At 44.7% G+C, this 25,050-nt stretch overlaps 1 protein-coding gene across 1 annotated transcript in view; it reads left to right on the forward strand.

The window, feature by feature from the left end:
- Window positions 1–22,626, forward strand: part of NINJ2 (ninjurin 2) — a 66,231-nt gene extending 43,605 nt beyond the window's left edge. Inside the window, exons 2-4 of the mRNA XM_048502202.1 lie at window positions 12,050–12,281; window positions 17,465–17,651; window positions 20,032–22,626. Of these exons, the coding sequence (XP_048358159.1) occupies window positions 12,050–12,281; window positions 17,465–17,628 (396 nt within the window). The 3' untranslated portion in view covers window positions 17,629–17,651; window positions 20,032–22,626. The remainder of the gene's footprint in view (window positions 1–12,049; window positions 12,282–17,464; window positions 17,652–20,031) is intronic.
- The last annotated feature ends 2,424 nt before the right edge of the window (window positions 22,627–25,050 follow it).

The following is a 25,050-nucleotide window of genomic DNA, read 5'->3' on the forward strand; positions in this document are numbered from 1 at the left end:
GGCCCTTGAATATGACTGTATTAGAGAAGCATTCCATATTATAATAAGTGCTGTGGTACACAAGCAGGATAATTCTGCTGAAGTTGTCTTGCTTGTGGGCTTTCTAGAAGCACTTGTTTGGCCACTATGCGAACATACTGCTAGACTTGATGAGCCTTGGGCTGAACTAGCATGCCTTTTCTTATGTTCTCATATTTTTATGACTGCAGTGATTTGTAATGGGAGAAAGTAGCCCTTAAAGTATGTTGGTCTCAAGCCACAAAGGGCTTTAAAAGCCAATAGCAGCATCTTGATTTGGGATTGGAAGCTGATTGGGAGCTCACGTAAGTGGAACAAGATTGGAGTTGACCACTCCAGTCAGCATCCTGGCAGCAGAATTCTGTAGCTTGTAGACACTGTTCAGGGGCAGTCCATGTAGAACTTCTTGCAGCAATCTGATCTCAATGTTAATAGGGCATGTATCACAATGGCTGAAATATTTCGCCCACTTGAGACCACAACCGGGTCAGCAAGCAGAAGCTAGTGCTGGGTTCAGCAGCATCTCCAATCTATGAACCTGCTCCAGAGCAGAAGCCACCTCGGTTCTTGGGTCAGTCCTGACTAGTGGCACCTCCCATTGCTCTGTATTAAGGTTTCTGCAGCCTCCCAAGGATGTGCTGGAAGTGTGAGTTAGAACTGAATGTCATCTCAATATTGGGGACAACCCAACGGAAATCTGTGGATGACCTCCCCATGATTTCTTGTACATATTAAAAAGCATGTATCTCTTTTTATTATTTTGGTTGTACAACCTGGGCAAACCTGGGTATTTGTTCATCATTAAAGTTTTACCTTTCTAGGCAGATTACTTTAATTATTCCTGTGCTCCCCAAATTCTCTTTAACTTTTAATATACCCTCGTTCTCTTTGCTGCTAACCTACTTTTTAATTTCTTTGGGAGTTTCTAATTTAGTCTGTTCTACTATCTCCAGCGCTTTTGGGGAGGAATCCACTGTGAATGCTAAACGGGACTCGTTTATATATACACGGCTCACGTAGCCCAACTTTTGAAATAATTATTTTAATTACTCTAACTTTCCACCATACATGACAGTTCTCATATTAGAAAGGATTTCCCCTTTGAGTGACATTCAAAGAAGTCACATCAGCAAGTTGTGAAATACTCTATCATGTTCATTTGAATTTTTTTTAAGTGTCAGAGAAAATGAGCATCTGGAGTTCCTGGGGGGGGGCAAGGCAGATGATTTCCCCCCAATATTCAGCTCTACTGCACACCAATCGATATTGGCATGACTAGACAAGATTGATAAATAGATTTGATAGGCCAAATACTTCCAGAAGAATAATACTTCCAGAGGAATAATTCATGTTACCCTTCTCCTAATATAATGACTTAAGAGTGTGAGAAGAAGAAGAAGAAGAAGAAGAAGAAGAAGAAGAAGAAGAAGAAGAAGAAGAGGAGGAGGAGGAGGAGGAGGAGGAGGAGGAGGAGGAGGAGGAGGAGTTTGGATTTATATCCCCCCTTTCTCTCCTGCAGGAGACTCAAAGGGGCTTACAATCTCCTTGCCCTTTCCCCTCACAACAAACACCCTGTGAGGTGGGTGGGGCTGAGAGAGAAGAGCTGTGACTAGCCCAAGGTCACCCAGCTGGCGTGTGTGGGAGTGTACAGGCTAATCTGAATTCCTCAGATAAGCCTCCACAGCTCAGGTGGCAGAGCTGGGAATCAAACCCAGTTCCTCCAGATTAGATACATGAACTCTTAATCTCCTACGCCACTGCAACCAGAGATGTGGGGTGCAGCCATGGATGACAGCACAGGATTTTTCAGTTAAGAGTCATCAAGAGGTGTAGTTGACCATCTTCCTCCACCCCAAGCATGAGGGTCACTCCTGCCCAATGGAAGTTAGCTGAATTTATGCTAATATAATTACTAAAAGTATGAGTAGTGAGCCAGGACCTCTCTGAACCAAAACCAAAATTCACCTCAGGCACAAACTTACTAACTGGCCTTAGGCAAACCACCATTTTTTACCCTCTAGCATACCAATTTTTACCCTCTAGCATACCAATTTATGCCAAGTTCTCAGAATAAATCTATTCACATACTGCTTCTGCACTGATGTTTTGCTCTAACTTGGTTCTCAGGCAAGGGTTGTTTGGAGCATTCAGACAGCATTATCCTTTGCCTAGCTCTTGTGTTTCCCAAACTTGATCTTTCCTGCAAGATCACAGCCCAAATGGAACTGCATGCTGTGGTGGAAGAGAACGTGCATATGTTCAAATCTCCTGCCCACACCACCACCATTTTGTGACTGTCATCTCCACATGGGCGCCATTTTCTCCCAGGCCACTGGAGGGCTTTCTGACACATTTTTTTAATTAGTTGTGTATAACTCAAGTGTTATAATCCTATAGCAATGCAGCAACTCTCCATTTTTTAAAAAAGCTGATATAATAGCTCTACGGTGGCCAGAAACTCAATGGTAGTTATGAGGAGACAACTGATGAAGGAATATGGAGTCCTTCTGTGTGGATTCTCTGCTGCAGCAGCAAACCTCTCTGCTTTTGCAATGGTATGAATTCCCAACAGGGAATCATCACTGTGTGTGGCAGCACTCAGAGTAACGAGACTCCAAACTCTCAACAAAATGAAAACAATTTGTTGGGTAGACATACCTCAGGTGTGAAACTGGCAAGGTGGCAAAAAGTAGTGTGGCCATAGAGAGTGGGTTAGAGTAGCTAACCTACAGTGCTGTCCTATGCAGGGTTACTCCCTTCTAAATCCATCAGGGTCAATGGGCTTAGAAAAGTGTAATTATGCTTAGGATTGCACTGTAGGTGAGGTTTAGAAAAGGGAGGGGCAGTGTTCAAGAAGGCAGGGCATAGCGTTTGTTTGATCTGTCAGGCAAGTTTTCTGAAGATTTCAGTCAGACAGCTGAGAAGAGGAATCTTGTTTTAATGTCAGCCAAAGGGCAAGAGTGTGCGCATTTGCAGCAAACCTTTCCCCTCCGAGGCCTTGCTGGGCAGCGCCTCTCACTTTCAAACAGTTGGCGTTCCCCTGTGTGAGCCACAGCAGAGAGACAGGCTGGTTTCAAATAGCTGTGCTGAAAGGCATGCCTCCTCCTCCTCCTCCTCCTCCGCCTCCTCCTCCTCCTCCTCTGCATGTGCTAAACTTTTAGTTCAACCTGCCATTTCACAATCTGAGTTGTCAAGTCCTGCCTGGGTAGGTGTGTGCCTGTCGGTGCCTACTAGTGTAGGCATACTGGGAAGATCCAAATTCTGGTCCCTTGCTGGTATTTCAGTGGGGTGGGTTAGGAGGACCTGGTTGGGAGCTGCTTCCGGTGACTGCAACACAGAACTAGTTTCTCTCTCCCCCCCCCCCCGCAACTTCTTTATTTCTTCACAAGAAAAGAAAAGCTGATAGATGAAAGAAAGAAAACAAAACGTTTTAAAAGGTGCATAAAGATAAACATATAACAATTGTGGTGGTGGATCTTCACCTAAATTTCTATGAATGATCCCCAAATATCCAATGGTGTACCTAGGGGGGAGCATGAGGGGGTTCTAGACCCAGGTACCTCTCATGTGGGTTATATAGGAAGCGCATTTGTCTGGTCAGCCGCCACTGCCACTCTCCCACCACTGTTGCTTGCCTGCCGCCACTTCTCGCCACCCATCTGCTGCCGCTTGCCCACTTTGCTCGCTGCTTGTACACCCTGCTAGCTACTTGCCTGCTGTGCTTGCTGCTCACCCACCCTGCTCATTGCTTGTCCACCCAGATCACCGCTCGCCCGCCTGCCCTCCCAACTTACTTGCCTACCCCGCTTGCTGCTTGCTCACCCGCCCTGCTTGCTCAAAACCCCAAATGTTCATTGGCCGCACTTGCTTGCCACCCATCACTCACCTGCCTCAATTTGGGGTGGGGCACAATTTTGGAGGGAGGCCAGACGGTGCAATTTGGGGGGTTGCAATCAGTACTTGCTCCTGGGCGCCATTTCCTACAGGTTTGCCTCTGCAAATATCTAAAAACGTTTATTTGTTTGTTTGTTTGTTTGTTGGGTTTATATCCCGCCCAATCCTCTGGGCGGGTTACAATAAGCTTAGAACATCAAAATATGGCACTCAGCTCAAACTGGCTGAACACATCATTAACATTTGCCATTTATATGTCATATGTTCAGGTGTTTGATCCACTCATTCACTGAAGGTGGGCTTTTCTCTTTCCAGAGCTGCAATATGAGGCTTTTAATTGTAGTATGAGCATGAAGAATCCATTTTCATTGATCCATTCATTCACCTACCAGATTATATTCAGGTGAACAGAACCTGCAGCATAGGTGTTGGTTGAGAAAAATATATCATTGTGCAAACTCTGAAATGAAAACCTTGGAACTTCATAAATATTTTGCGTTTCTTACGTTATATCTGGAGGAAGTGTAACCTCCTTCTGTGGGTTCTGTGGGGCAGTACTTGGAATGAGTTGCAACAACAATTTTTAAACAACAAAATGGTTTACTTTTCTTTACATATAACATATAACATCAACATTTAACGTTACAATTCAAGGTCCTGTTCAGGTTGCATTTCAAGTCCTTCTATTTACAGTCTACTGATATTGCCAAGTCCAAATCTTCTTTGCAAGTTGGCTGGCTCCTGAAGACTCCAAGGGCTTGATGAACAGGTTGCAACATGATGAAGGTCTCCAGGAGAACTCTCACCCATTACAACCACAAAAGAAAACCCTTAACAAGGTGTTAAGGGCTTATAGAAATCAAGGTCCGAGTCTGGTAGCCTTGTTCTTCTGCAAAAGAGCTCTTTCAGCCTCTCTGCTGCTCCGAGTCTCCACCCCTTACTGGGTCAACCCATTCTGGGCCAACCCATTCTGGGCATGGGGGTTACATTCTCCCCCACTAAAATTCTGTCGTCCCGACAGTAATTGCAATGCAACTTTTGAAATCATTGCACAATGATTTCCCCAGAGATTCCTGTACTTGGAGGAACCACATTTGGCGCATCTGAATGCAGAACATTGTCTTTCCCTTGCAAGGATTTCCAACTGTTCCAAACTTAGCTGCACTGGAAGTTTGCAAAACTTTCCAGCAAATGTTGCGATTCAGCCAAGCAGTTTGCAGAAGGGATGGGGGATTGCAACTGGAATCCCTTCCTTCATGCAACTGCCAAACAGAATCATGTGCTTCAAATTCACATAGCAACATCTCTTGAACTTACATCACATAACAAAACAATTGTATGGGGATCAAACCCCCAACTTGCTGCACACTTCTTTTGCAAGCAATTTATATTTGCAATCTCACTTCCAAGCCCCACGCTGGTTGGGCGCCATTTGTAACCTCAGCTTGTGGGTTCTGTGGGGCAGTACTTGGAATGAGTTGCAACAACAATTTTTAAACAACAAAATGGTTTACTTTTCTTTACATATAACATATAACATCAACATTTAACGTTACAATTCAAGGTCCTGTTCAGGTTGCATTTCAAGTCCTTCTATTTACAGTCTACTGATATTGCCAAGTCCAAATCTTCTTTGCAAGTTGGCTGGCTCCTGAAGACTCCAAGGGCTTGATGAATAGGTTGCAACATGATGAAGGTCTCCAGGAGAACTCTCACCCATTACAACCTCAAAAGAAAACCCTTAACAAGGTGTTAAGGGCTTATAGAAATCAAGGTCCGAGTCTGGTAGCCTTGTTCTTCTGCAAAAGAGCTCTTTCAGCCTCTCTGCTGCTCCGAGTCTCCATTCCTTACTGGGTCAACCCATTCTGGGCCAACCCATTCTGGGCATGGGGGTTACAGAAGGATGCAGAATATATCTATTGATGCGAGGATTAGCCAGAGCCTTATTGTGGGAGTTCAAATTTAATGCACGATAAATATAAGAAACTGATTTTCCTGCTTTCTGTGCCACAATTGAAGGTTGCCTGATTTGGAAAGTTTTCAATCTAATTCTAGTTCTTTATGGTGTCTGGATGTGGCCAATTTAACAAATTTGGGATTCTAAGCCAGGGATATCCTGTTGGTTTATTATGTTGTCTGAACGCAGAGTCAGCACAACAAGGAAAATGCATAAAATTCCACAAATATTCAAAACGTTCACATAGTGGATTTGATCCAGGACAGAATTAAGCACGTGAACTTGTCTTGCACCAAATCACATTAAAGGCCTGCCTAGTCCAGAACTGACTACTGCAGCTAACTACGGTGTCTTTCCTAGCCCAACTCCCTGATATTCTTTTATCAGAAGATGCCAGGGGTTGCAACTGGAGCTTTCTCCTTGTCAAGCTTATGTTATACAGCACAGCTGTGATCCTTCTCATGGGTTTCACTGGAAGGGGAATTAATCACATGCTTAACTCTTCTACGGAACCCCATTGGAACTTATACGCATTAAACCCGGGCTGGATAGCACCTGTTGCATTTGTGAGTGCATACTTGATAACCACAGGCTGCACAACATATGCAGCGTTACAGAAATATGCATTAAAAAGGAATCCAGTTGGTATCAATGCTGAGATGATTGCCCGCTCCCCACAAAGTTGTTTGAAACAGTATCAGGGACATTAATCTTTGTATGCTGTCACACACACCCTCCCCATCCCTGGTCATGCTGTAATCTAACATACTGAGGAATGCTGAGTTCTCCCAGCATGTCATTGGACTGTTTTTAATGGCTGTGGTTGACGTGGGTCAGCTTCAGGTCAGCCAAAAAGGCAAAGCATGATGGCCTCCTGGCATCCTGGCTCTTTAGGAGGGGGAAAACAGGAACTCTGATTCAGATGCCCATTTGCTTTCTCGGTTCCTCCTCGGACATGTTCGGAATTGTCCTGGTCACTGACGAATCCATCGCTTTGCCTTCCAGCTTCCTTCCTGCATTACCAAACATGCCAGCTGGGGGAACCGGAATCCAGCGCGGATGGCCGTGAACCGCTTGACAGGAAGCACATAGGAAAGGCTCCCCGTGTCGTTTCCTTGTTTTAGGTTGGATCACAAAAGCATGTGCATCCTGAAATGATACACGTGGCCTGCTGAGAGGTCGGTCCCATTCAGTTCAAGCTGCCCAGTCTGGTGAGGGATTTACTGATGTGAACGCAGCCATCAGTGTATGTGTCTCTCACTGCATGCAATTGACAATACTGACACTGAAAGACCAAGTCTCTGCTTCAATACAAGAAGAAGAAGAGTTTGGATTTATATCCCCCCTTTCTCTCTTGCAGGAGACTCAAAGGGGCTTACAATTTCCTTGCCCTTCCCCCCTCACAACAAACACCCTGTGAGGTAGGTGGGGCTGAGAGAGTTCTGAGAAGCTGTGACTAGCACAGGTGTGTGTGGGAGTGCACAGGCTAATCTGAATTCCCCAGATAAGCCTCCACAGCTCAGGCGGCAGAGCGGGGAATCAAACCTGGTTCCTCCAGATTAGAATGCACCGGCTCTTAACCACTACGCCACTGCTGCTTTAGGTGTTCATACTTAAACAGAAGAACTGGTTTCTATTCCACACTATGGACCAAATCAGCCCCCACCCCCAATAACCCCACGTGACCCTTCTAATGCCGAATGGCCCCCATTTAAAAACTAATATTCTTTGAACTTTTTTGGTTTTCATATTTTCACAATAAGAAGGAAGTCGATCACTTATCAGCATGGGATTACATTCGATCAACAGAATGAGTAGGAAATACAAACATAATAGTCGATAGTGTTACTTTTAATGAAATTCAATATAAAATATAAAGTATTCATTTTTCCAACAAAAATTGTATAAGAAGGTTTAGTTATTCCTCTCAACTGGGAGGAAGTTTTGTGCTTTAGTTACAATTCACACTTCTTACCATTCTGGACAGAAGGACTGAATGTGTTAGCGGCAGAAGTTAAGGGGGTGGGTTTTTTACTCAGACCAACAGTGGCATTCCAGGGTCTCAGATCACCTACTACTTAATACTTCTATCTGGAGACACCGGGGATTGAACCTGGGAATCTTCTGCATGTCAAGCAAATGCTCTACCATTGGACCATTGCCCCCTCCCATTGCCCCCTCCCCATTTTAAGACTACAGTGACAGATTTGGGCTTTCACCTTGATGTATCTTCTCTCCCCTTTCACCTTTTTAAAAATACTGAGCAACTAGCCTGATGAAAAATTCTACAGAGCTGAAAAGCTTGCCCTTTTAAAATGCCTGCTGTTGGTCCATTATTGTATGCGTTGTGCATTTGCCTGCTTTTGTCCTGAGCGTACAAAACCATTTTGTCTTGGTGCTTGTCTGCAGACCAACAGGTAGTTACTGGCAACAGCTGGCTGAATAGATCACTACAGGTTAAGTTGTGGGAGTAAAATTGGAGACAGTGGTGCGTCTTGATTTTAAAACTCTGGCATCTGTTATTTGTTGCACCGAAAAGCGGGAGTTGCCCTACAGCATAAAGGGAGTTTTCTATGCCCAGCTGATGTTTCCTGACTCTAGCTCCAGTGGAGGCCTCAATGCTGCCCGAATTTCGCTCCCTCCTTTCCAGACGTCTCCGTCTGGTTGCGTCGCAGTCGCACAGTCTCAGAGTGCTCAGACTTTGGCAGCCTCCGCATACGGCTACCTCTCTTGTTTCCTGCCTGTGAATTGCCTGGGTGTCTCTGTGTGTTTTATTTGACATTCCACAGCAGCTCACTGGGAATTAATGGCCTTTTAATCAAGTCCCTCCGCTGCTCCGCCTGTGGCCAGCAGACACTCTCAAAGAGGATTATTTATCATTCACATGGTATTCAGCTTTCTCCCAGGCTCATTTCTGCCCTGTGGTCCCTTTGCCTCTTCCCTCACTAATGAAAAATCCTGAAAATGGGTTCCTGTGAGTATCCCTAGGGAAATGAGCAAGCCCTGGCAGTGCTTTCCCTTTCTACTTTGTTTCCTGCTGCAATGACTTTGGCTTCAAAAGAAACAACATCACCAGTGTGGATTTATGTCTTAAAAATCATTTCTGCCTCCTTCCTCCAAAAGGGATGATTATTTGTATGCTTGTGCCTATGAAGAAGAGAGAAGCGTTCTGGGAATAATTCACACAACTCATGTACCATATTAGAATGAGGATAGGTTTGCTATTCATTCATCATTTTGATGGATTGTTCACAATTCAGAAGCTCGGGCCCACATATCATAAACCTATGGGGTTTATGAAAATCAAGTCAAATCATGGAGGATATTTTCAAAGGCTTTCACCGTTGGAATCAACTGGCTGTTGTGGGTTTTCCAGGCTGTGTGGCTGTGGTCTGGCCACGCAGCTCAGAAAATCCACAATAGCCACATGAAGGTTAGGTCCATCAGTGGCTACTAACCACAGTGACTGAAGGGACCCTCCGCATTCAGAGGTTGTAAACTCTGAATGTTAGTAGCAGGAGGTAGCATCAGGGAAGGCATCTGCCTCTATGCCCCGTTGTTGGACCTCCAGATGAACTGACTGGCCACTGTGTGAGACAGGATGCTGGACTAGATGGACCACTGGTCTGATCCATTAGGACTCTTCTTATTTTTTTTGATGGAGCATCCGAAAAAACATTGATTGTGCCTTTAATGGTGGATGGTGGAAAGTGCCGCTAAGTCAAAGTTGACGTATGGTGACTCCATAGGGTTTTCAAGACAAGAGACATTCAGAGATGGGTTGCCATTGCCTGCCTCCTTGTAGTGGCACTGGATTTCCTTGTTGGTTTCCCATCCAAGTAGTAACCAGGGCCAACCCTGCTTAACTTCTGAGATCTGAGGAGACCTTTAGCAGCTTCCAGAACAAACGGCATAACAACAAGTATTTTACAACAAACAGCTCTAATATGGACAACGTGTTTTGTAAAAACTGAAGACAATGCACTTCATTTGTTTTTCATTGGGTGCTTTCACATATGCCAAATAATGCACTTTCAATCCACTTTCAATTCACTTTGTAACTGGATTTTACATATGAAATGGCAAAATCCCCTTGCAAACTATTGTTAAAGTGCATTGAAAGTGGATGAAAAGTGCATTATTCAGCATGTGTGAAAGTGCCCATATGCACTATTAAGACTGAAACTATATAGAATAGAATAGAATAGAATAGAATAGAATAGAATAGAATAGAATAGAATAGAATAGAATGCTCAGGGCGGTTCACAACAAAATATATATCAATAACATAGCATATAACATAGCAGTATCAACCAGTATATCATATAACAATATCAATAATCAAACCATCATCAATATAACATTATGACATTACATAGCAGCAACATAACAACATCAGCACAGCAAGCTAATGAAGGATACGAGGCTATTATGTATGATCATTTGGTGTTGTGGTGTCCATTATTTAATAAAGGAGGCGAATATGAGCAGCAAATGCCTTGAATTCTTCTGGATTGTACCCCACATATTTCTTTCTAGCGGCCAATGTCTCGTTTTCAGTTCTGAGTATGCTGCAGCAGCGTTTATTACTACCTCGCAGTGAACTCCAAGCTTGAATAATGTTGGTAGAGACCGTTCCATGCTCCCCCATGTGGCCACACTGACAAAATATCCAAAGGGAACATAATGGTGACGGAAAAAATCTAAAAGCAATGAACTGAGGTTGAGTTTCAAAGAACTGTTTCTAGTGTTTCATGTTGGAAAAATGGTAGGAAGGGGAAAAAGGAGATGGTAGAGAAGGCACAGTAGGATCCTAATCCCCCAAGCATTTTTCAGTGGGGTGTAGAGGTTGAAGCGTCAGCCCAGGATCTGGGACACTCAAGTTCAAATCCTTGCTTTGCCATATGGATGTTTGCTGGATGACTTTGGGCCAATTCTCTCTCAGCCTAACCTTCATCAGGGCGTTATTTTGAGTATAAAATGAAGGACAGGAAAATGGTGTTGTCAGCCACTTTGGGTCCTCACTGGCAAAAAAGTTGGGTATAAATATCTAAATAAATTTCTACAGATTTTATTGTCCAGGTGGTGCAAGCTCCCTCCCAACTCACTATTGCACCACCCCTTGTCCCCCGTGCCCAACAAAAATGCAGTTCGGACTATAAGGCAAGGCAACAACGGGGTGTGGATGCTGCATGTCGGAAGCTGTGCTGCTTGTAATGTGTTATGCTTTTCGTTTTATGAAGCTTAAGAAAACTACTACTCGATGGAACTGCCCATGGACTCTTGTCTTTGTTTTGTACCCCGCCCCCCAGGGGCGGTTAGTCCTTTGGAACCCCTGACCCAGAGGCAAAGGTGTTCAGACTCTTTGCACATCATTTGACACTAGGGCCCTTTCCGCACATGCACGGAAACGAACCTCCACCGGCATGAATTGTGCCGGTGGAGGCTCGGAGGCCGTTCGCACACTAGCGTGCGATCGGTCCCAACTTCCCTCCCAGCCGGAGAGGCAGCTCTGCATGGAGCCCCCTCTTGGTCAGCCTCCTCCAATGAGGGCAGCGTGGGCAGGTCTCTGCAGCCCTCCAGAGCGATGCTGGATTAAGAGGTTGGTGGAGGCGACGGGAAAAGCAGCATCTTCCCAGCAGTGCGGTTCACACCGCGCCAACGGGAAGACGCCGCTTTGCAAAAACCTCGCTCAACGAGCAAGGTTTACAGCAGCGGCTTCATGCCGCTCCCGGGCAGCCAGGACGGCGCTGCTGCAATGCAGCATCACCTCCTGTGCGAACAGCAGCCCAGGGACCGTGTTTTTGCTATCCCTGGGTCACTGTATTTCGCCCATGCTGAAAGGGCCTTGGAGACAGCCAGTGTGGTGAAGTGGTTAGGAGTGGTGGACTCTAATCTGGAGACTTGGGTTTGCTTGCCACTCCTCCACATGAAACCTGCTGGGTAACTTTGGGCTACTCACATTTCTCTCTGAACTCTCTCAGCTCCACCTACCTCACAAGCTGTCTGTTGTGGGGAGTGGAAGAGAAAGCGATTGTAAGCTGCTTTGGGACTCCTTAAAGGTTGAGAAAAGCAGGGTATAAAAACCAGCTCTTCGTCTCTCAATGCCAGGCACCTACATCAAAATTGGTTGACGAGTTCATTTCCGATCCCTTTGTGACCTTCTTCTTCCTCCCTTAGGACTCTAATCCTGGTTCCAGGCCGGAACAGGTCATCAACATCAACCATTATGCGACCAAGAAAAGCGTGGCCGAGAGCATGCTCGACGTGGCTCTGTTCATGGCCAATGCTACGCAGCTGAAGGCAGTTCTTGAGCAGGGGCCTTCCTTCCACTACTACGCCACCCTGACGACACTCATCAGCATTTCCCTCTTCCTCCAGACTGTGATCGGGATTCTCCTCATTGTGATTGGTAAGGCTGTTTCCGAGGTCCTGGATGTTCCCCCAGGAGCTTGGACATGAAGTAAAAAAATGTGATGGTCATGTCTTGTTCCTCCCTCTCTGTAATTTTTTTAAAAAATGAAATCTTAGAGGAGGTGGTTCAAAAATACCCGGGATCACTTGTTTCACGAATAGCTTCGTATCTGCAAGGAAATGTGAGGGTCGGTGGCTGTGATCCTAGGACAACTTTTCAGGAATTTCCGACACCATGAACACGGTCACAACAAAAATCCACGTTCGTGTGGAGCATTCGTACGTTACGTTTCTGCACTCAAAGAGCTTCTCATACAGTATCTTGACAATCTTGGACATACTTACCCTGCTCTCAATGATAGGCAAGTAGGGATGCCAGCCACCAGAGGGGGCCTGGGGATCTCCCAGAATCACAGCTTGAGATTAGTTTCCCTGCAGAAAATGGATGCTCTGGAGCAGTGTTTCCCAACCTTTTTGACATCATGGTACCCTTGACCTCACTCTTCATATCTCACAGTATCCTGTGGGTGGTATGCCCCTGCCACCGCCTTCCCCTCCCAGTGCCCCTGCTTGCCACCCCCACCCACCCATCTTCCCCTCTCAGGGTGAAGGGGAGCACTGGGGGGGGGGCAGTGAGGAGTGGCTTCCAACCTTGCAGCAGGCCCTAGCCCCTGGTCATTGCTGGAGCTGTCGAGAGACACCGCAAAGTGAGGGGGGCTGGGAGTACCCCTGGGACATGCTCACGGCACCCCATAGTACCATGGAACCACAGTTGGGAATAGCTGCTCTGGAGGGCGGCTCAGTGACATGATGCACCTGTCCTTCCTAGGCTCCACCTCCAAATCTCCCGGAATTTCCCAACCTGGAGCTGGCATATCTACAGCTCCTCCCTCCCACTGGTGGGACAGGGGCAATCGTCAGGCAAGAGATTTACCTATCTTTTTTGTGTCACTAGTTATATGTACATGGGTTTGGGGTTTGTTTGTTTTTTGCCAAACTCCAGGCGTTGCCAACCCCGGGGTGGGGACAGAACTCTTCCAAAAAAGGCACCGGACCTCCTAACAACACAGAATCAGGCATGGCTCTGAGGTTTGATGTGTGCAGTGGAATTGCCTTTCTGTTTTCAAACTAAATTCCCAGGACTACCATTACAGCTTCTCGTTCCATCAGTCATCCGCTCACTAGCTTTCTTGCGAATGCAGTGAAATGGGGCATATGATTGTATCAGGCTGAGTCTCGGTGGCTCCTCTGTCACGTATTCTGAGTTCTCAGTATTGGCATACAGTGTAATAGCTAAACCTGTCAGATGCAAGTTGGGAAGTCTAACTCAGATCTCTCCTTGGCCACAAATTCATTAGGTGGTCTCAAGGCTAGCCATGGTCCCCTCAACCCACATCTGCAGGGCTACCAGGGTTATTGTGAGGATGCCCACTCCTCTGAACTCTCCAAATACGTTCTTGAGATTGATTTATTTATTTATAAGATGTATGCCCTACCTTTCTGACTAGATCCAGGCCACCAAGACAGCTGACAAATTAAAAACATACTTAATAAAATACACCTTAAACAAACATTAAAACTAACCAGAATACATCATTAAAACAACAACCTACATAGTTTGGGACCAACGTACTGGACTGCCTAATCCCTCATGAACCTGCCTGACCATTAGAGTCATCTTCGCAGACTTCTGCTTCAGGTAGCTCCGGGAAGGTTCATCTGTCCCTTTCTGTCACCACCTTCTGCCAGGTGGTGAAACTTTTGTTTCATTTGACATTACCTCAATGATCCCTTCTTCTGAATTTAATCTCTAATTTTTAATTGTTTTAATGATCTGTGTTTGGGAAGAGGGGCGATTTTAATAGTTTTATAATGTGCTTTTTATCATATATGTTTTGAATTGTTCACTGACTTGGTGGCCTTCATAAGGTCAGCAACTCTGGATGCCATTAAAAATAAATAATTAAAATTCAGCTAAAATACACATGCAGAAACAACAAACAGCAATTAAAATACAGGGAGGAAACACCAAGTGAAACAAAAAAGTCTTTTTTCACTGGCAGAAGATGGCAACAAAAGGGGCCAGACGAGTCTCTTTGAGGAGAAAGTTAGAAAGCTTTGGTGCCATAACTGAGAAGGCCCTCTCCCAGATAGCCATGTGCCTAATCTCAGAAGGTAGAGGAGGCACCTGATGTGGCACCAAAATATGATAAGAGTCATCAGGTAGGTTTGTAAAGCAGTAGATGGTCCTTCAGATATGGTAGCCCCAAGCCAACACCTCGTACCTTGAATTGTGCCCAGAAACAAATTGGGAGCCAGGGTAGCTGGGTCAAGACTGGAGTGATATGGTTCCTCCCACACACTCCAGGCAGCGTCCTGGCTTCAGTAGTTCAAAGAGCGCTGTTATTTTCTGTAGGAAGGCAAATCAGTAGCTCTTGCCTATTATGGGGAACATCCCAACTTGGATCAAGTGATGTGCACATGGAAGCATAAATAGACTTAGTGCTGTTCTTCTCACACAAGATCTTGTGCAACACCTAGCACATTCATTCATCCCTATACATCATAGCGCATGGAAATTGGAGGCACAAGATCTCGCTCAAGCAGAAACGCAAGTGGAGTTACAGTAAGTTTGACTTAGCGTGGTGTAGTGGTTAAGAGCAGGTGCTCTCTAATCTGGAGAACCAGGTGTGATTCCCTGCTCTGCCACTTAGCTGTGGAGGCTTATCTGGTGAACCAGATTAGCTCGTGCACTCCAACACGTGCCGGTTGGGTGACCTTGCGCTAGTCACAGTTCTTTGGAGCTCTCCCAGGGTGTTTGTTGTGGGGGGGGGGGTACAGAGGAGGGAAAGGAGATTGTAAGCTTCTTTGAGTTTCCTTACAGAAGAGAAAGGGGGATATAAATCTAAACTCTTCTTCTTCTTCTTCCTCTTCTTCCTCTTCTTCTTGCAAATGGCTGTCCTGGTCCTTTTCTTGCATTTCGTCTTGCACAAGAGCTCTCAGCGCAAGCGGAAATTTTGCACCAGACCCAACCCCCTGAGCGCCTGTGGCGTACAAGCATGTGCCTGCTGATTTAAAGTGTGAAGTGGCATTCAGTCAGAAATAGTTTATTCTTATTCAATGTAACAGATCCTCCTCCCAGTTGTCTTATGTATCCTCTTTCACCACCCTGCCTAGACCCCAATTTGCAACTCCCGCTCTCCCAGGTGTCCTGTCTTTCTCCTTTCACCAACCCGGAGCATTCTTGATCTGCCCTTACAGAGGACCACAGTCTGGATAGCTGCTCTGAGGTCGGCCCTGGGCCTCCCCTTGTGCTGCGAACACAGGCTTCTCTTTCTCCGCTTGTGTGTTCAGCGTTGAAAGGAATGATGGGGTCATGAACTTGGGCTCCATACAGCTGCGGTTGCGCCTGCCGCGATAGAATCTCTTGTCTGTGCACAAGGCCTGGTTGTGGAAACATCCCAGCAGCCGCTTGGCTTCAAACCCCCTCCTAGGAATAGCTGCTCTGGTTTTTAATAGAGAATCACCTACCTGCTAAAAATGACCATCTACTATACTCCTCATTAACATTCCGGTCTAATTTTAAACGGGCCAAGAATATGGGGCTGACAGAATGGACTCAGAAAAAAATTATTCTTTGCAACGACTGTTTTCATGGATTACACTGCGACAAATATGACTTGGCACCTAAAGCTCACCGGCGGAATTATTTGCATGTTTTAAAAACGCTTCCTCATGTGGCATGCACATGTTACACTTTCAGCACTGCTATGTAGGGTTGCCAGTTCCAGGCTTGGTGATTTTGGGAGAAAAGCCTGAGGAGGGCGGGGTTAGGGATGGGAGGGACTTCAGTGGGCTCTGGTGCCACAGAGGACTCCACCTTCCAGAGTGGCCATTTCCTCCAGGTGAACTCATCTGTGTCTCCTCAAGATCAGTTGTAATCCCAGGAGATATCTATCTATCTATCTATCTATCTATCTATCTATCTATCTATCTATCTATCTATCTATCTATCTATCTATCTATCTATCTATCTATCTGCCTGCCTGCCTGCCTGCCTGCCTGCCTGCCTGCCTGCCTGCCTGCCTGCCTGCCTGCCTGCCTGCCTGCCTGCCTGCCTGCCTGCCTGCCTGCCTGCCTGCCTGCCTGCCTGCCTGCCTGCCTGCCTGCCTGCCTGCCTGCCTGCCTGCCTGCCATCAGCAGAGTAAAACCGAAGAGACAGATTCTCAGTTGCTTTTTACAAATGAGTTTACTAACTATAAGGGAGGGTTACAAGGAGATAAAATAAGAAATCCTTTCTTTCTTGTTACACATCTACATTCCTGTATGTTTGGTTGCTTCTTGCTAGCTATCTACTGTCTCACGTGATGCCGGCTACCTCGTGTCTCCTCTCTGGTGTCGTGTCTGCTCAAACAAAGAAACAGAGTTAACCTTATAACTTCAGATGTGCATGCTCACTAACATGTAAGCAATGGCTGTCTGACTGACCAATAGCTAATCAATAGATCAGGGGATAAACAGTGACTTCAGCAACTTGTTTACATGCAAACAGTTAACCCTTTTGTACCTGAGTTGTGACAGACACTTGCAAAATCCCAACAACTAGCAACCCTCATTCTGTACCTTAACAGTCTTCAGGGTGCATAAAAACCCTCATACTATAAAGAAGCATTACATTTGCAATCCTGTGCATATTACTTTGGAGTAAGAGTCAACCAACAATTATGTGAGATTAGCGACTGATTATCCAACTTCAAAAGAAAACTGAAATGCAACTGTCAGCATGCGTTTGGAGGGGACACTATAACTCTACTGCTAGCAGCAACCTTACCTGCAAACCTTTTGGCAACTCTAAGGAGGGATGGCAGAAGTGACTTACTCTGTTGATTGAAAAACTGAGAAGAGTACCTTTAAATAGTGCAGTAATTATGTGCAAACAAATAGCTAGCTGTTTGCTCCCCGGGCATGCATACATTTTTAAACTATACCATGGTCAATGGAAGTGTAAAGAAAATGGCATTCCAATGAATTAAAATTTCTCAGGAGGAGTAATATTCTCTGAATGTTGTTTGGGTGGGGAAGGAGGGAAGGATGCAGGCAGGGATGAAGTTTTGTCTTTCGGGAAAATGGAGGCCTTGCCCCTCTGAATCTTGCTTTTTGTTTGTATTCTGCATCACCTAGCTCGGCTGAATTTAAATGATGTGACCAAACAGCAGCGTCTGGACTTGCTCAATAACATTGCCACGGCCCTGGTCTTCTTCACAGTCATCTTCAACATCTTCATTACAGCCTTTGGGGTGCAGAAGACGGGACTTTACCCAAGCCCTTACGGGCGGAGATACTGAGCCCAAGGAGGCAGTAGATTTGGGTAAGAAATTAATGAGCTCTTACCAAACAGCTTGGCAGCCAGACACTTGAAAAGGCATCTGGGATGGTTTTCTTCCAGTGAGTAGGCAGCTTTGGGAGGGTTAAGATTCTTAAGATTTCTGACTTTGGAAAAGCCTTTTAATTACTGTTATCTTGATATATCGCTACTGTAGCCCTTTCCAAACATAATCTCCCCTCTAAATGAAAGAGATAAAGCAATTCCCTGGGCCACACACTGCTGAAGAAGGGAACAATGTGTAGAGCTGATATTCTCTCCCCCTCCCTTCCCCTCCCCCCCACTACACACAATCACACACATCCTGCTACTGCTGCTATACAGGAGAAGAAATGTTTTAAAATGTTTGAAATAAAGTTTTAAAAAATCCTCCCAGTCATTGGGGAGGGCAGAAGTAGAGCAAGGAAGATTGGTTACTGTTCCTTGGAAAAGCCAACACTCTGTTATTATTATATTGAGATATCGATATCTTGATATGAGCATTTAGAGAAGCAGGAAGGAGCCAGCAACATGGAGGGGGGGCAAGGGGGAAGGTGTGGACGGCAAAGTGAGGAAGTGGGAAGGGTGGAGCTGGTCAGGCTGGCCGTGGGCAGAGGGAACATGTCCAGGGCAAAGCTGTGCTCAGTGGCAAATCTACCCACTCTGGTGGTGAATCAACAGTTGTGCTATACTCTTTTCCACTGAAAGATTAAAGTACAGTTGTATATTCATCCACCACATGCTAGACCTTCTTTGTCAAAGAATGCTCCACTTGGGCTCTACTGCCTGCCTTGACAAAGGCAGTGCATACAAAATGAATGATAATTCTCATATTCATTTGGGAGTATTTTCTAATGCAAAAGCATATTCTTTCCTCTTCTGCTGAACCACAGCTGACTGCACATTAATCTTTCAGTGGAAAAGTGTATAGAAGTGATCTTGCTTGCCGCAGAGAGAATGGAAAGTGAAAGCGGGGCTTGAGGAAATACATCCGTGCAAGAAATCTTGCTGCTATGAACATTTGCCCCCATCATACACCAGACACCTTGTGCATAATCAGTCTTTGTCAACTTCCTCCACTGTGCATAATTTTATACATTTTATTCTTTAGCTACATTAAAGGAAATCATACATTTAATTCCCTGAAAATTAGCAAGTGATTTGATGTAGTGGTTAAGAATGGTGGACTCTGATCTGGAGTTTAACTCTGCACTCCTCCACATGAGCGGTGAACTCTTATCTGGTCAACTGGATTTGTTTTCCCATTTCTACATATGAGGTCTGCTGGGTGACCTTGGGCTAGTCACAGTTCTCTCAGAACTATTTCAGCCTCACCTACCTCACAAGGTGTCTGTTGTGGGGAGAGGAAGGGAAAGGCGCTTGTTAGCCACCTTGAGTCTTCTTACAGGAGAGAAAAGGCGGGGTATAAATCCATACTCTTCTTTTTTATTCACTGTAGTCTGTAATGGCTGTACAGCACCCACTTTATAGAAATTGTGATTGGCTGTTATTAGCAAGCTTTACCAGCATAACATTGCCACAATATCTGTTGATTTTCACTTAAACTTACTGCCTTGTTTCTCTATTCAAACCTCTAACCTCTCTTATCATTCATTATTTAAATAGTAACTACTGTTTTTGCTTCAGACTCACAGAGTTCACACTCTCAGGGTTTATTCTAGGATTCATATCTAACATTTCCACCTTCTCCCCGCTCCCCAGGCAAAAGTTACATTTAAAAGATTCATGGCAGAATTTACTCTCTGCCTTAACTCCTCTCCTTAATACCTTGTAACCTTTCCCTTAAGTAGGATTCTTGGTATGGTTTCCTTTCACATACCTGAACAAGTGAGTTGTGACTCACAAAAGCTTACATTGAAATAAATGTCATTAATCCTTAAAGTGCCGCTGGACCGTTATTTTGCTAGGATAGATGGACACACTATCCCTTTGCAATTATCAAGGGCAGCCCTATGTACAGCGTACGGCAGTAGTCCAACACAGGGGTTACCAATGGCATGTAGGATTGTATCCAGATCATAGTTTCAAAGGAGACGGTGCAGCAAGGAAACTGACACCAAAAGCTGCAATGTGGCATTTTTGGGCATGGTATAGGCATGTAATTTAATATGGAATGCAGTCTGGAGCAGGTCTATAAATCATGTGGAGAATCTTCTGCCCTTTCCAAAAATTTGAACTGGCATTCCTGCTGCCTGTGGCACACATGACTCCTGAGCCACAAGTTGGCTACCCATAGAAGATTCTGCTAACCGCCCCATTCCAAGCCCATATCAGGAGGAGTCATCTCAAAATCCTGCTTTACATGTCAATAAAATAGTGTAGGGGAGAATGTTAATTCCGTGCATGTTTTTGGTTGGTTTTGCAGACTGAGACCATGGCCACTAACTGGAATATCTCATGCAGTTTTGCTGACTCCTCATGTGCCAAACACGTTAGAAGCACATGAGAGAGGTTCCACATGGACCATTTCTGCAATGCATATGTGACTCCGAAGACGTAAAGAATTTACAAGTGTCTGCAGGAATGCATTTTCTGAACATCTTTTTGCCAAAGGGCTTAACTACATTGGAGCTTCCTTGCCCAGCTGACGTGTATGTGTACATATTTGTCGGAGTGCTTGTGAACAAAGCAAGAAACAAGACCCCCCCCCCCACACACACACTTTATTGTATGATTCTGGTGGAACTATATAAATGGTTTTAGACAGACAGCAGCCCTTTAAAAAACCTCCAACTTGCCATTTGTGTGGTGCTATAAAAACTCGCAGTATGCAGGATCTCTTCTGAGCAGAACTGCATTCCAGAGGCAAATGCATATTTCCCAGACACATGCTTGCCATTTAACATAAATTCTGGGGGAAATTAGCAGGCCGGGTAAATGTGCTTCAACCCATTTTTTCTGTGCAAATGCCTCCCAGGGCGTTTGTGTACTTCATCCACAAAACATCCTCAGATCTTGGAGCATAGCTGGGGAAAATAAATGTTAAAAGGAAAACAAGAAATTGGGCAGAGGAGAACCATTTGCAAAAGAACGTCAGCAGCTGGTGAATAAATTAATCCCATCTGAAGATTCCCCTCTGAAAATTCTCCCCTGCTTGAGCCTTATGGGGGTTGGGATAGGAGGAGAGTCAAGTTGACTTTTAACTTGTCGTTCCACCCTCAGAGCCACAAAGGATCTGCCCGTGCAAAGTTAAGTTTGCAAAGAGAGAAGTGACATTCTTTTGAGCCTCAGGTGTATGGCTTCTTTTGCTAAAATGGATTAAGTGCTAGCCTCATTCATGTTTATTAGACAGCTAGTACACTGGGAAGTTGCCCCATGGTGCTCTGTATCAAATGTAACTTAACTAGGAAAATGCTAAAGCGTTCAGGGCCCTTAAGCCAAAACTGGGAGGGAGGGAAGGCGTGGTTCCAAAATTGATTGCTTCCCCCACCTATTGATACCTAAGCGCACCTTCTGCAGCACCAATAAAGATTAAATAGGAAACATAACTAAATGTACTTCTCTTTTCCCCTCCAAATCCTGTCCTTTTTAAAATCATAATTTAAACCCGCCCTCCCCCCGTGTTCACCTATTCCACTTAAAAACATTAGAATTGTTCAGTGGGGAAAAGGGTGACCAAAAAAGCTCTGAACAACACTCCAAAGTCTATGAGCGAGCAAAACAGCGACTAGCCCTCTTCTTTGCTCTGTAAAATGGCTTGCTGATTTGTTTGTGCTCAGGGCTTGAGTAATGGTAGCAGCAGTGATTATAGCTGCAGAGGCTGTAGTATCAAAATAAATTACTGAATATTGCAAATGAGCATAAAACCTGTTGACTGATCAGTCATGTGTGTACAGTGCTGTCAAGTTGCAGCTGATTTCTGGTGACCCCAGCAAAGGGCTTTCAAGGTAAAAGCAGAGGAGGTTTGCCATTGCCTTCCTCTGAGGTCTCTCTTCCAACTATTGACCCTGCTTAGCTTCCAAGGTCTGAAGAGATTAGGCTGTACCGTTGCCTTCCTTTTTACTGATCAGTCATAAGCATTAGTAATTCTGAAATTCATTCCAGTGCATTAGCAGCGCATACCAATTTGCTGGTTAATAAGCTAGTTAGCGTGCTGTGAGAAACTAATGCAATAAAGCTCCCATGATCCTCACGTACCAAGAGGAGGTTACCTGTTGCATCTCTGATCCACAACACTGGCCATGTCTCCTCCAAACCAGCCTGCATGTGAGATAGGTACATTGGCTGCACCTCTTCATCATGTCTAGATCATTCATTCTCAAGGCAAAGATTCAGCAGAACTTCCAGCTCTCATAGGAGATGTGTCCAGAACAGCGACTCATACAGGAACACAAGTTGTGAACTCCTGTGAAGGCAGGTAGCTTTTATTCTAAAAGCAAATCTTGCTGCAAAAACGTTGGAAATCACGACACAAAGGTCCACTGATCAATGATAGCACAGAGGGGCAGACGCACACAGAGAGCTTCACTATTAATAGTTCTTTTGCCCTGTAAATTTTGGCCAAGTAGATCTCTACGTGCAAACAAAAGTGAGTATTGAGCAGCCCTCCTTAAGAGCTGAAGGCCACACACACACGATATTACTTTCTCAATACTAGTTTTGTATCTTAAGAAGTTATAGCTATGTTGAAGTTTGGACCGGATAAAACACACCACCAGCATATATGTGGTGAGAAGTAAATAACATTTGTAAATAACATTTGTAACCTCAACTAGTGTATGGCAATAAAGTGTTTATAGTAAGGTAACATCTAAGGCTGTACGTGTTAACCTTGTCTTCTGAAGCACAGTGTAATGATCCAGAAACTTATTTTTAATGCTGCCTTTTGTTTATTCCATTTCATATCATTTTAAAAGAAGACTTGCTGTTGTGTTAGCCCACTGAGAACTGGGACATTCTTTGTATATTCTAGGCATTATATGCTTTCTGTTTTATTTATTAAAAGTATATTTTATCCAAAGGTGTGATTTGGTGTTTATATTGAATATTCAATGCACTAGGGGAGAATCTTGCAGGTAACTGTTTCACTTATTTTATATCTCAATTATGGAAAATTATATTATCACCCTGATTTGTTTTATTCGTTCATACCCCGCCTTCTTCCCCAAGGGGGAGTCAAAGGGACTTACATAATTCTCCCCTCTATTTTATCCTCACAACCATCCTGTGAGGCAGCTTAGGCTGAGAGAGTGGGCTTCTATGAGTGGGGATTCAAACCCAGGTCTTTCAGATGCTAATCTGACATTCTTAATCACCACACAACACTGGCTATCTCACCACACTTTTGGAAATGAAGACATCCCACTGTGCAGATCTTCCATTCAGTGGTTCTCAACCTTCCTAATGCCACAACTCTTTAATACAGTTCCTCATGTTGTGGTGACCCCCAACCCTAACATTTATCCATTTCACAGATGGAGACCCTGTGAAAGGGTCGTTCGACCCCCAAAGGGGTCCCGACCCCCAGGTTGAGAACCACTGCATTAGATTTTGAGGAAAGGGCTACAGCAGGGGAAAGAATCCTTGAAACCCAGCCCCTTGGGTTCCCAACAGATACTAGCTGAGAGGATTAGATCCAAGTGCATTCCCCCCTCCCCCCATCAGCTGACAACACTATTATCTGTTCCAGAGGAAGTAGACGAATGGTTCCTCATTCTGCAGTTGGTCAAATCCCCTCAGAACTTCTGTGAGGTGTTATCCACTTTGGTGGATTCTGCACAGGCCAAAAGCCATGGGTGTATGACGCAACTGGGAGGGCGGGGGACTTCGCACAGGCCCCGTCCCCAAAACCAGACTGCCCCGTTTTATTTTCCTCAACCCAGGATTTTTGAAAATTGCAAAACCAGCAATCCCTTTGCAAAATCCTGGGTTGGAGCCACTCCCACACGAACAACCAAGCGCTTTATTTCCCTCCTCTCCATTGTGCTGTCCCCAATCAGGGCGAATCCGCCTGCTATTGCCCTGCCATTGCAGGGAGGCCCATTTTTTTTTCTTTTGCATGTTGCACATGCGCAGCTATGCAGGTGGGACAATCGGCATGCCTGCAGGAGTTCATTTCTTTATGCCTTCATAGCTAGACATGTCTTGTTGGAAATTTAAAAAAGAGAAGTGTTTCCATGCGGAGGTGTGAAAGCAACCTGGATTGTTTCCATGTGCTCCAGTTGCTGCCTGCACAACATGCGTATGAACGGGAAAAAGGAAAATAAGTTCCTTTAGAACGACTGCAACCCGTTATACATTTGCTGTGCAGGATCGACCGGTGTGTGGTTTATGTTTGGTTTTAATGCAAAAGATACATTTGTGCATGACTAAGTTAGCTTCTGTTCTGCTTGACATGGTGATTTCAGCCAAGTCACAAGCACCTGCAGCACATCCAGATAGCAACTTCTCACATAAGAGGCCTGCAGAAAGATACTACACCTTTTCTCCAAGGAACATGTCTTTATAAACCAAAATGGGTGATTCTGCTCCATTTTGTGAGTAAGAAAATTTCTATGAGGCATGTATAAGGCACACATTTAAAAGGAGCAGTACAAAATTAAATATACTAAACACAGTTATTTAAAATCTATAAGTGTACTTCAAAGTTCAAATAAACAATGACAAAAAACAAGCAAATATATACAGATAACAAATTCTTTCAACATTCATGCCTACATCCTGTTTTGACTGGGCTGCAAAACCCATCCATAATTCCCACTTCTTAAAAAATAGGGCAGTTACACAATTAAAGAAACCTTAGTTGATCAACTATATGATTATTTAACAGATTATCACAGCAATCCTATGCACACTTACCTGGGAGAAAGTCCTATTGAACTCCGCAAACTTTACTTCTGAGTAGACCTGTTTAAGATCATTCCCTTAATCTGAACATATATTGAACTACACTTCTGAGGCAAAATGGTCTACCTCTGCTTTAGATAATGCCCACGTATGTTTTGTTGGGTTCCATTTATTTCCTTCTACACGAGAGAAGAAACACCTCTTCCAAAGAGGCACCTCCCGGTCATAACAAAATCTATCTAAATAAAGAAGGCAATTCTTCAGTCAAATAATTGGACAGGTTTGGGGTGGAACCTGGGAAGGGTTGGGTTTGAGGGGAGGAAGCACCTCCGTGAGGTATAATGCCAAACAGACCACCCTTCAAGGCAGCCATTTTCTCCTGAGAAACCGATCTTTGTCCTCTGGAGGTCAGAAGGGATTCTGGGAAATCTCCAGGACCCACCTGGAGGATGGTAACGCCAGTGATAACCAATCACAGCAGTGTGTAGGGATTGAACCTGCAACCCTGAACTTGAAAAATGTGTATTTCATTGGACTGGAGATGCAAAACTCAAGGCACAAGTCCTGGCTGTTTTAAAATACACTTCTTAGCAAGCAG

Source organism: Sphaerodactylus townsendi, linkage group LG06 (assembly GCF_021028975.2).
Source record: "Sphaerodactylus townsendi isolate TG3544 linkage group LG06, MPM_Stown_v2.3, whole genome shotgun sequence".
NCBI lineage: Eukaryota > Metazoa > Chordata > Lepidosauria > Squamata > Sphaerodactylidae > Sphaerodactylus > Sphaerodactylus townsendi.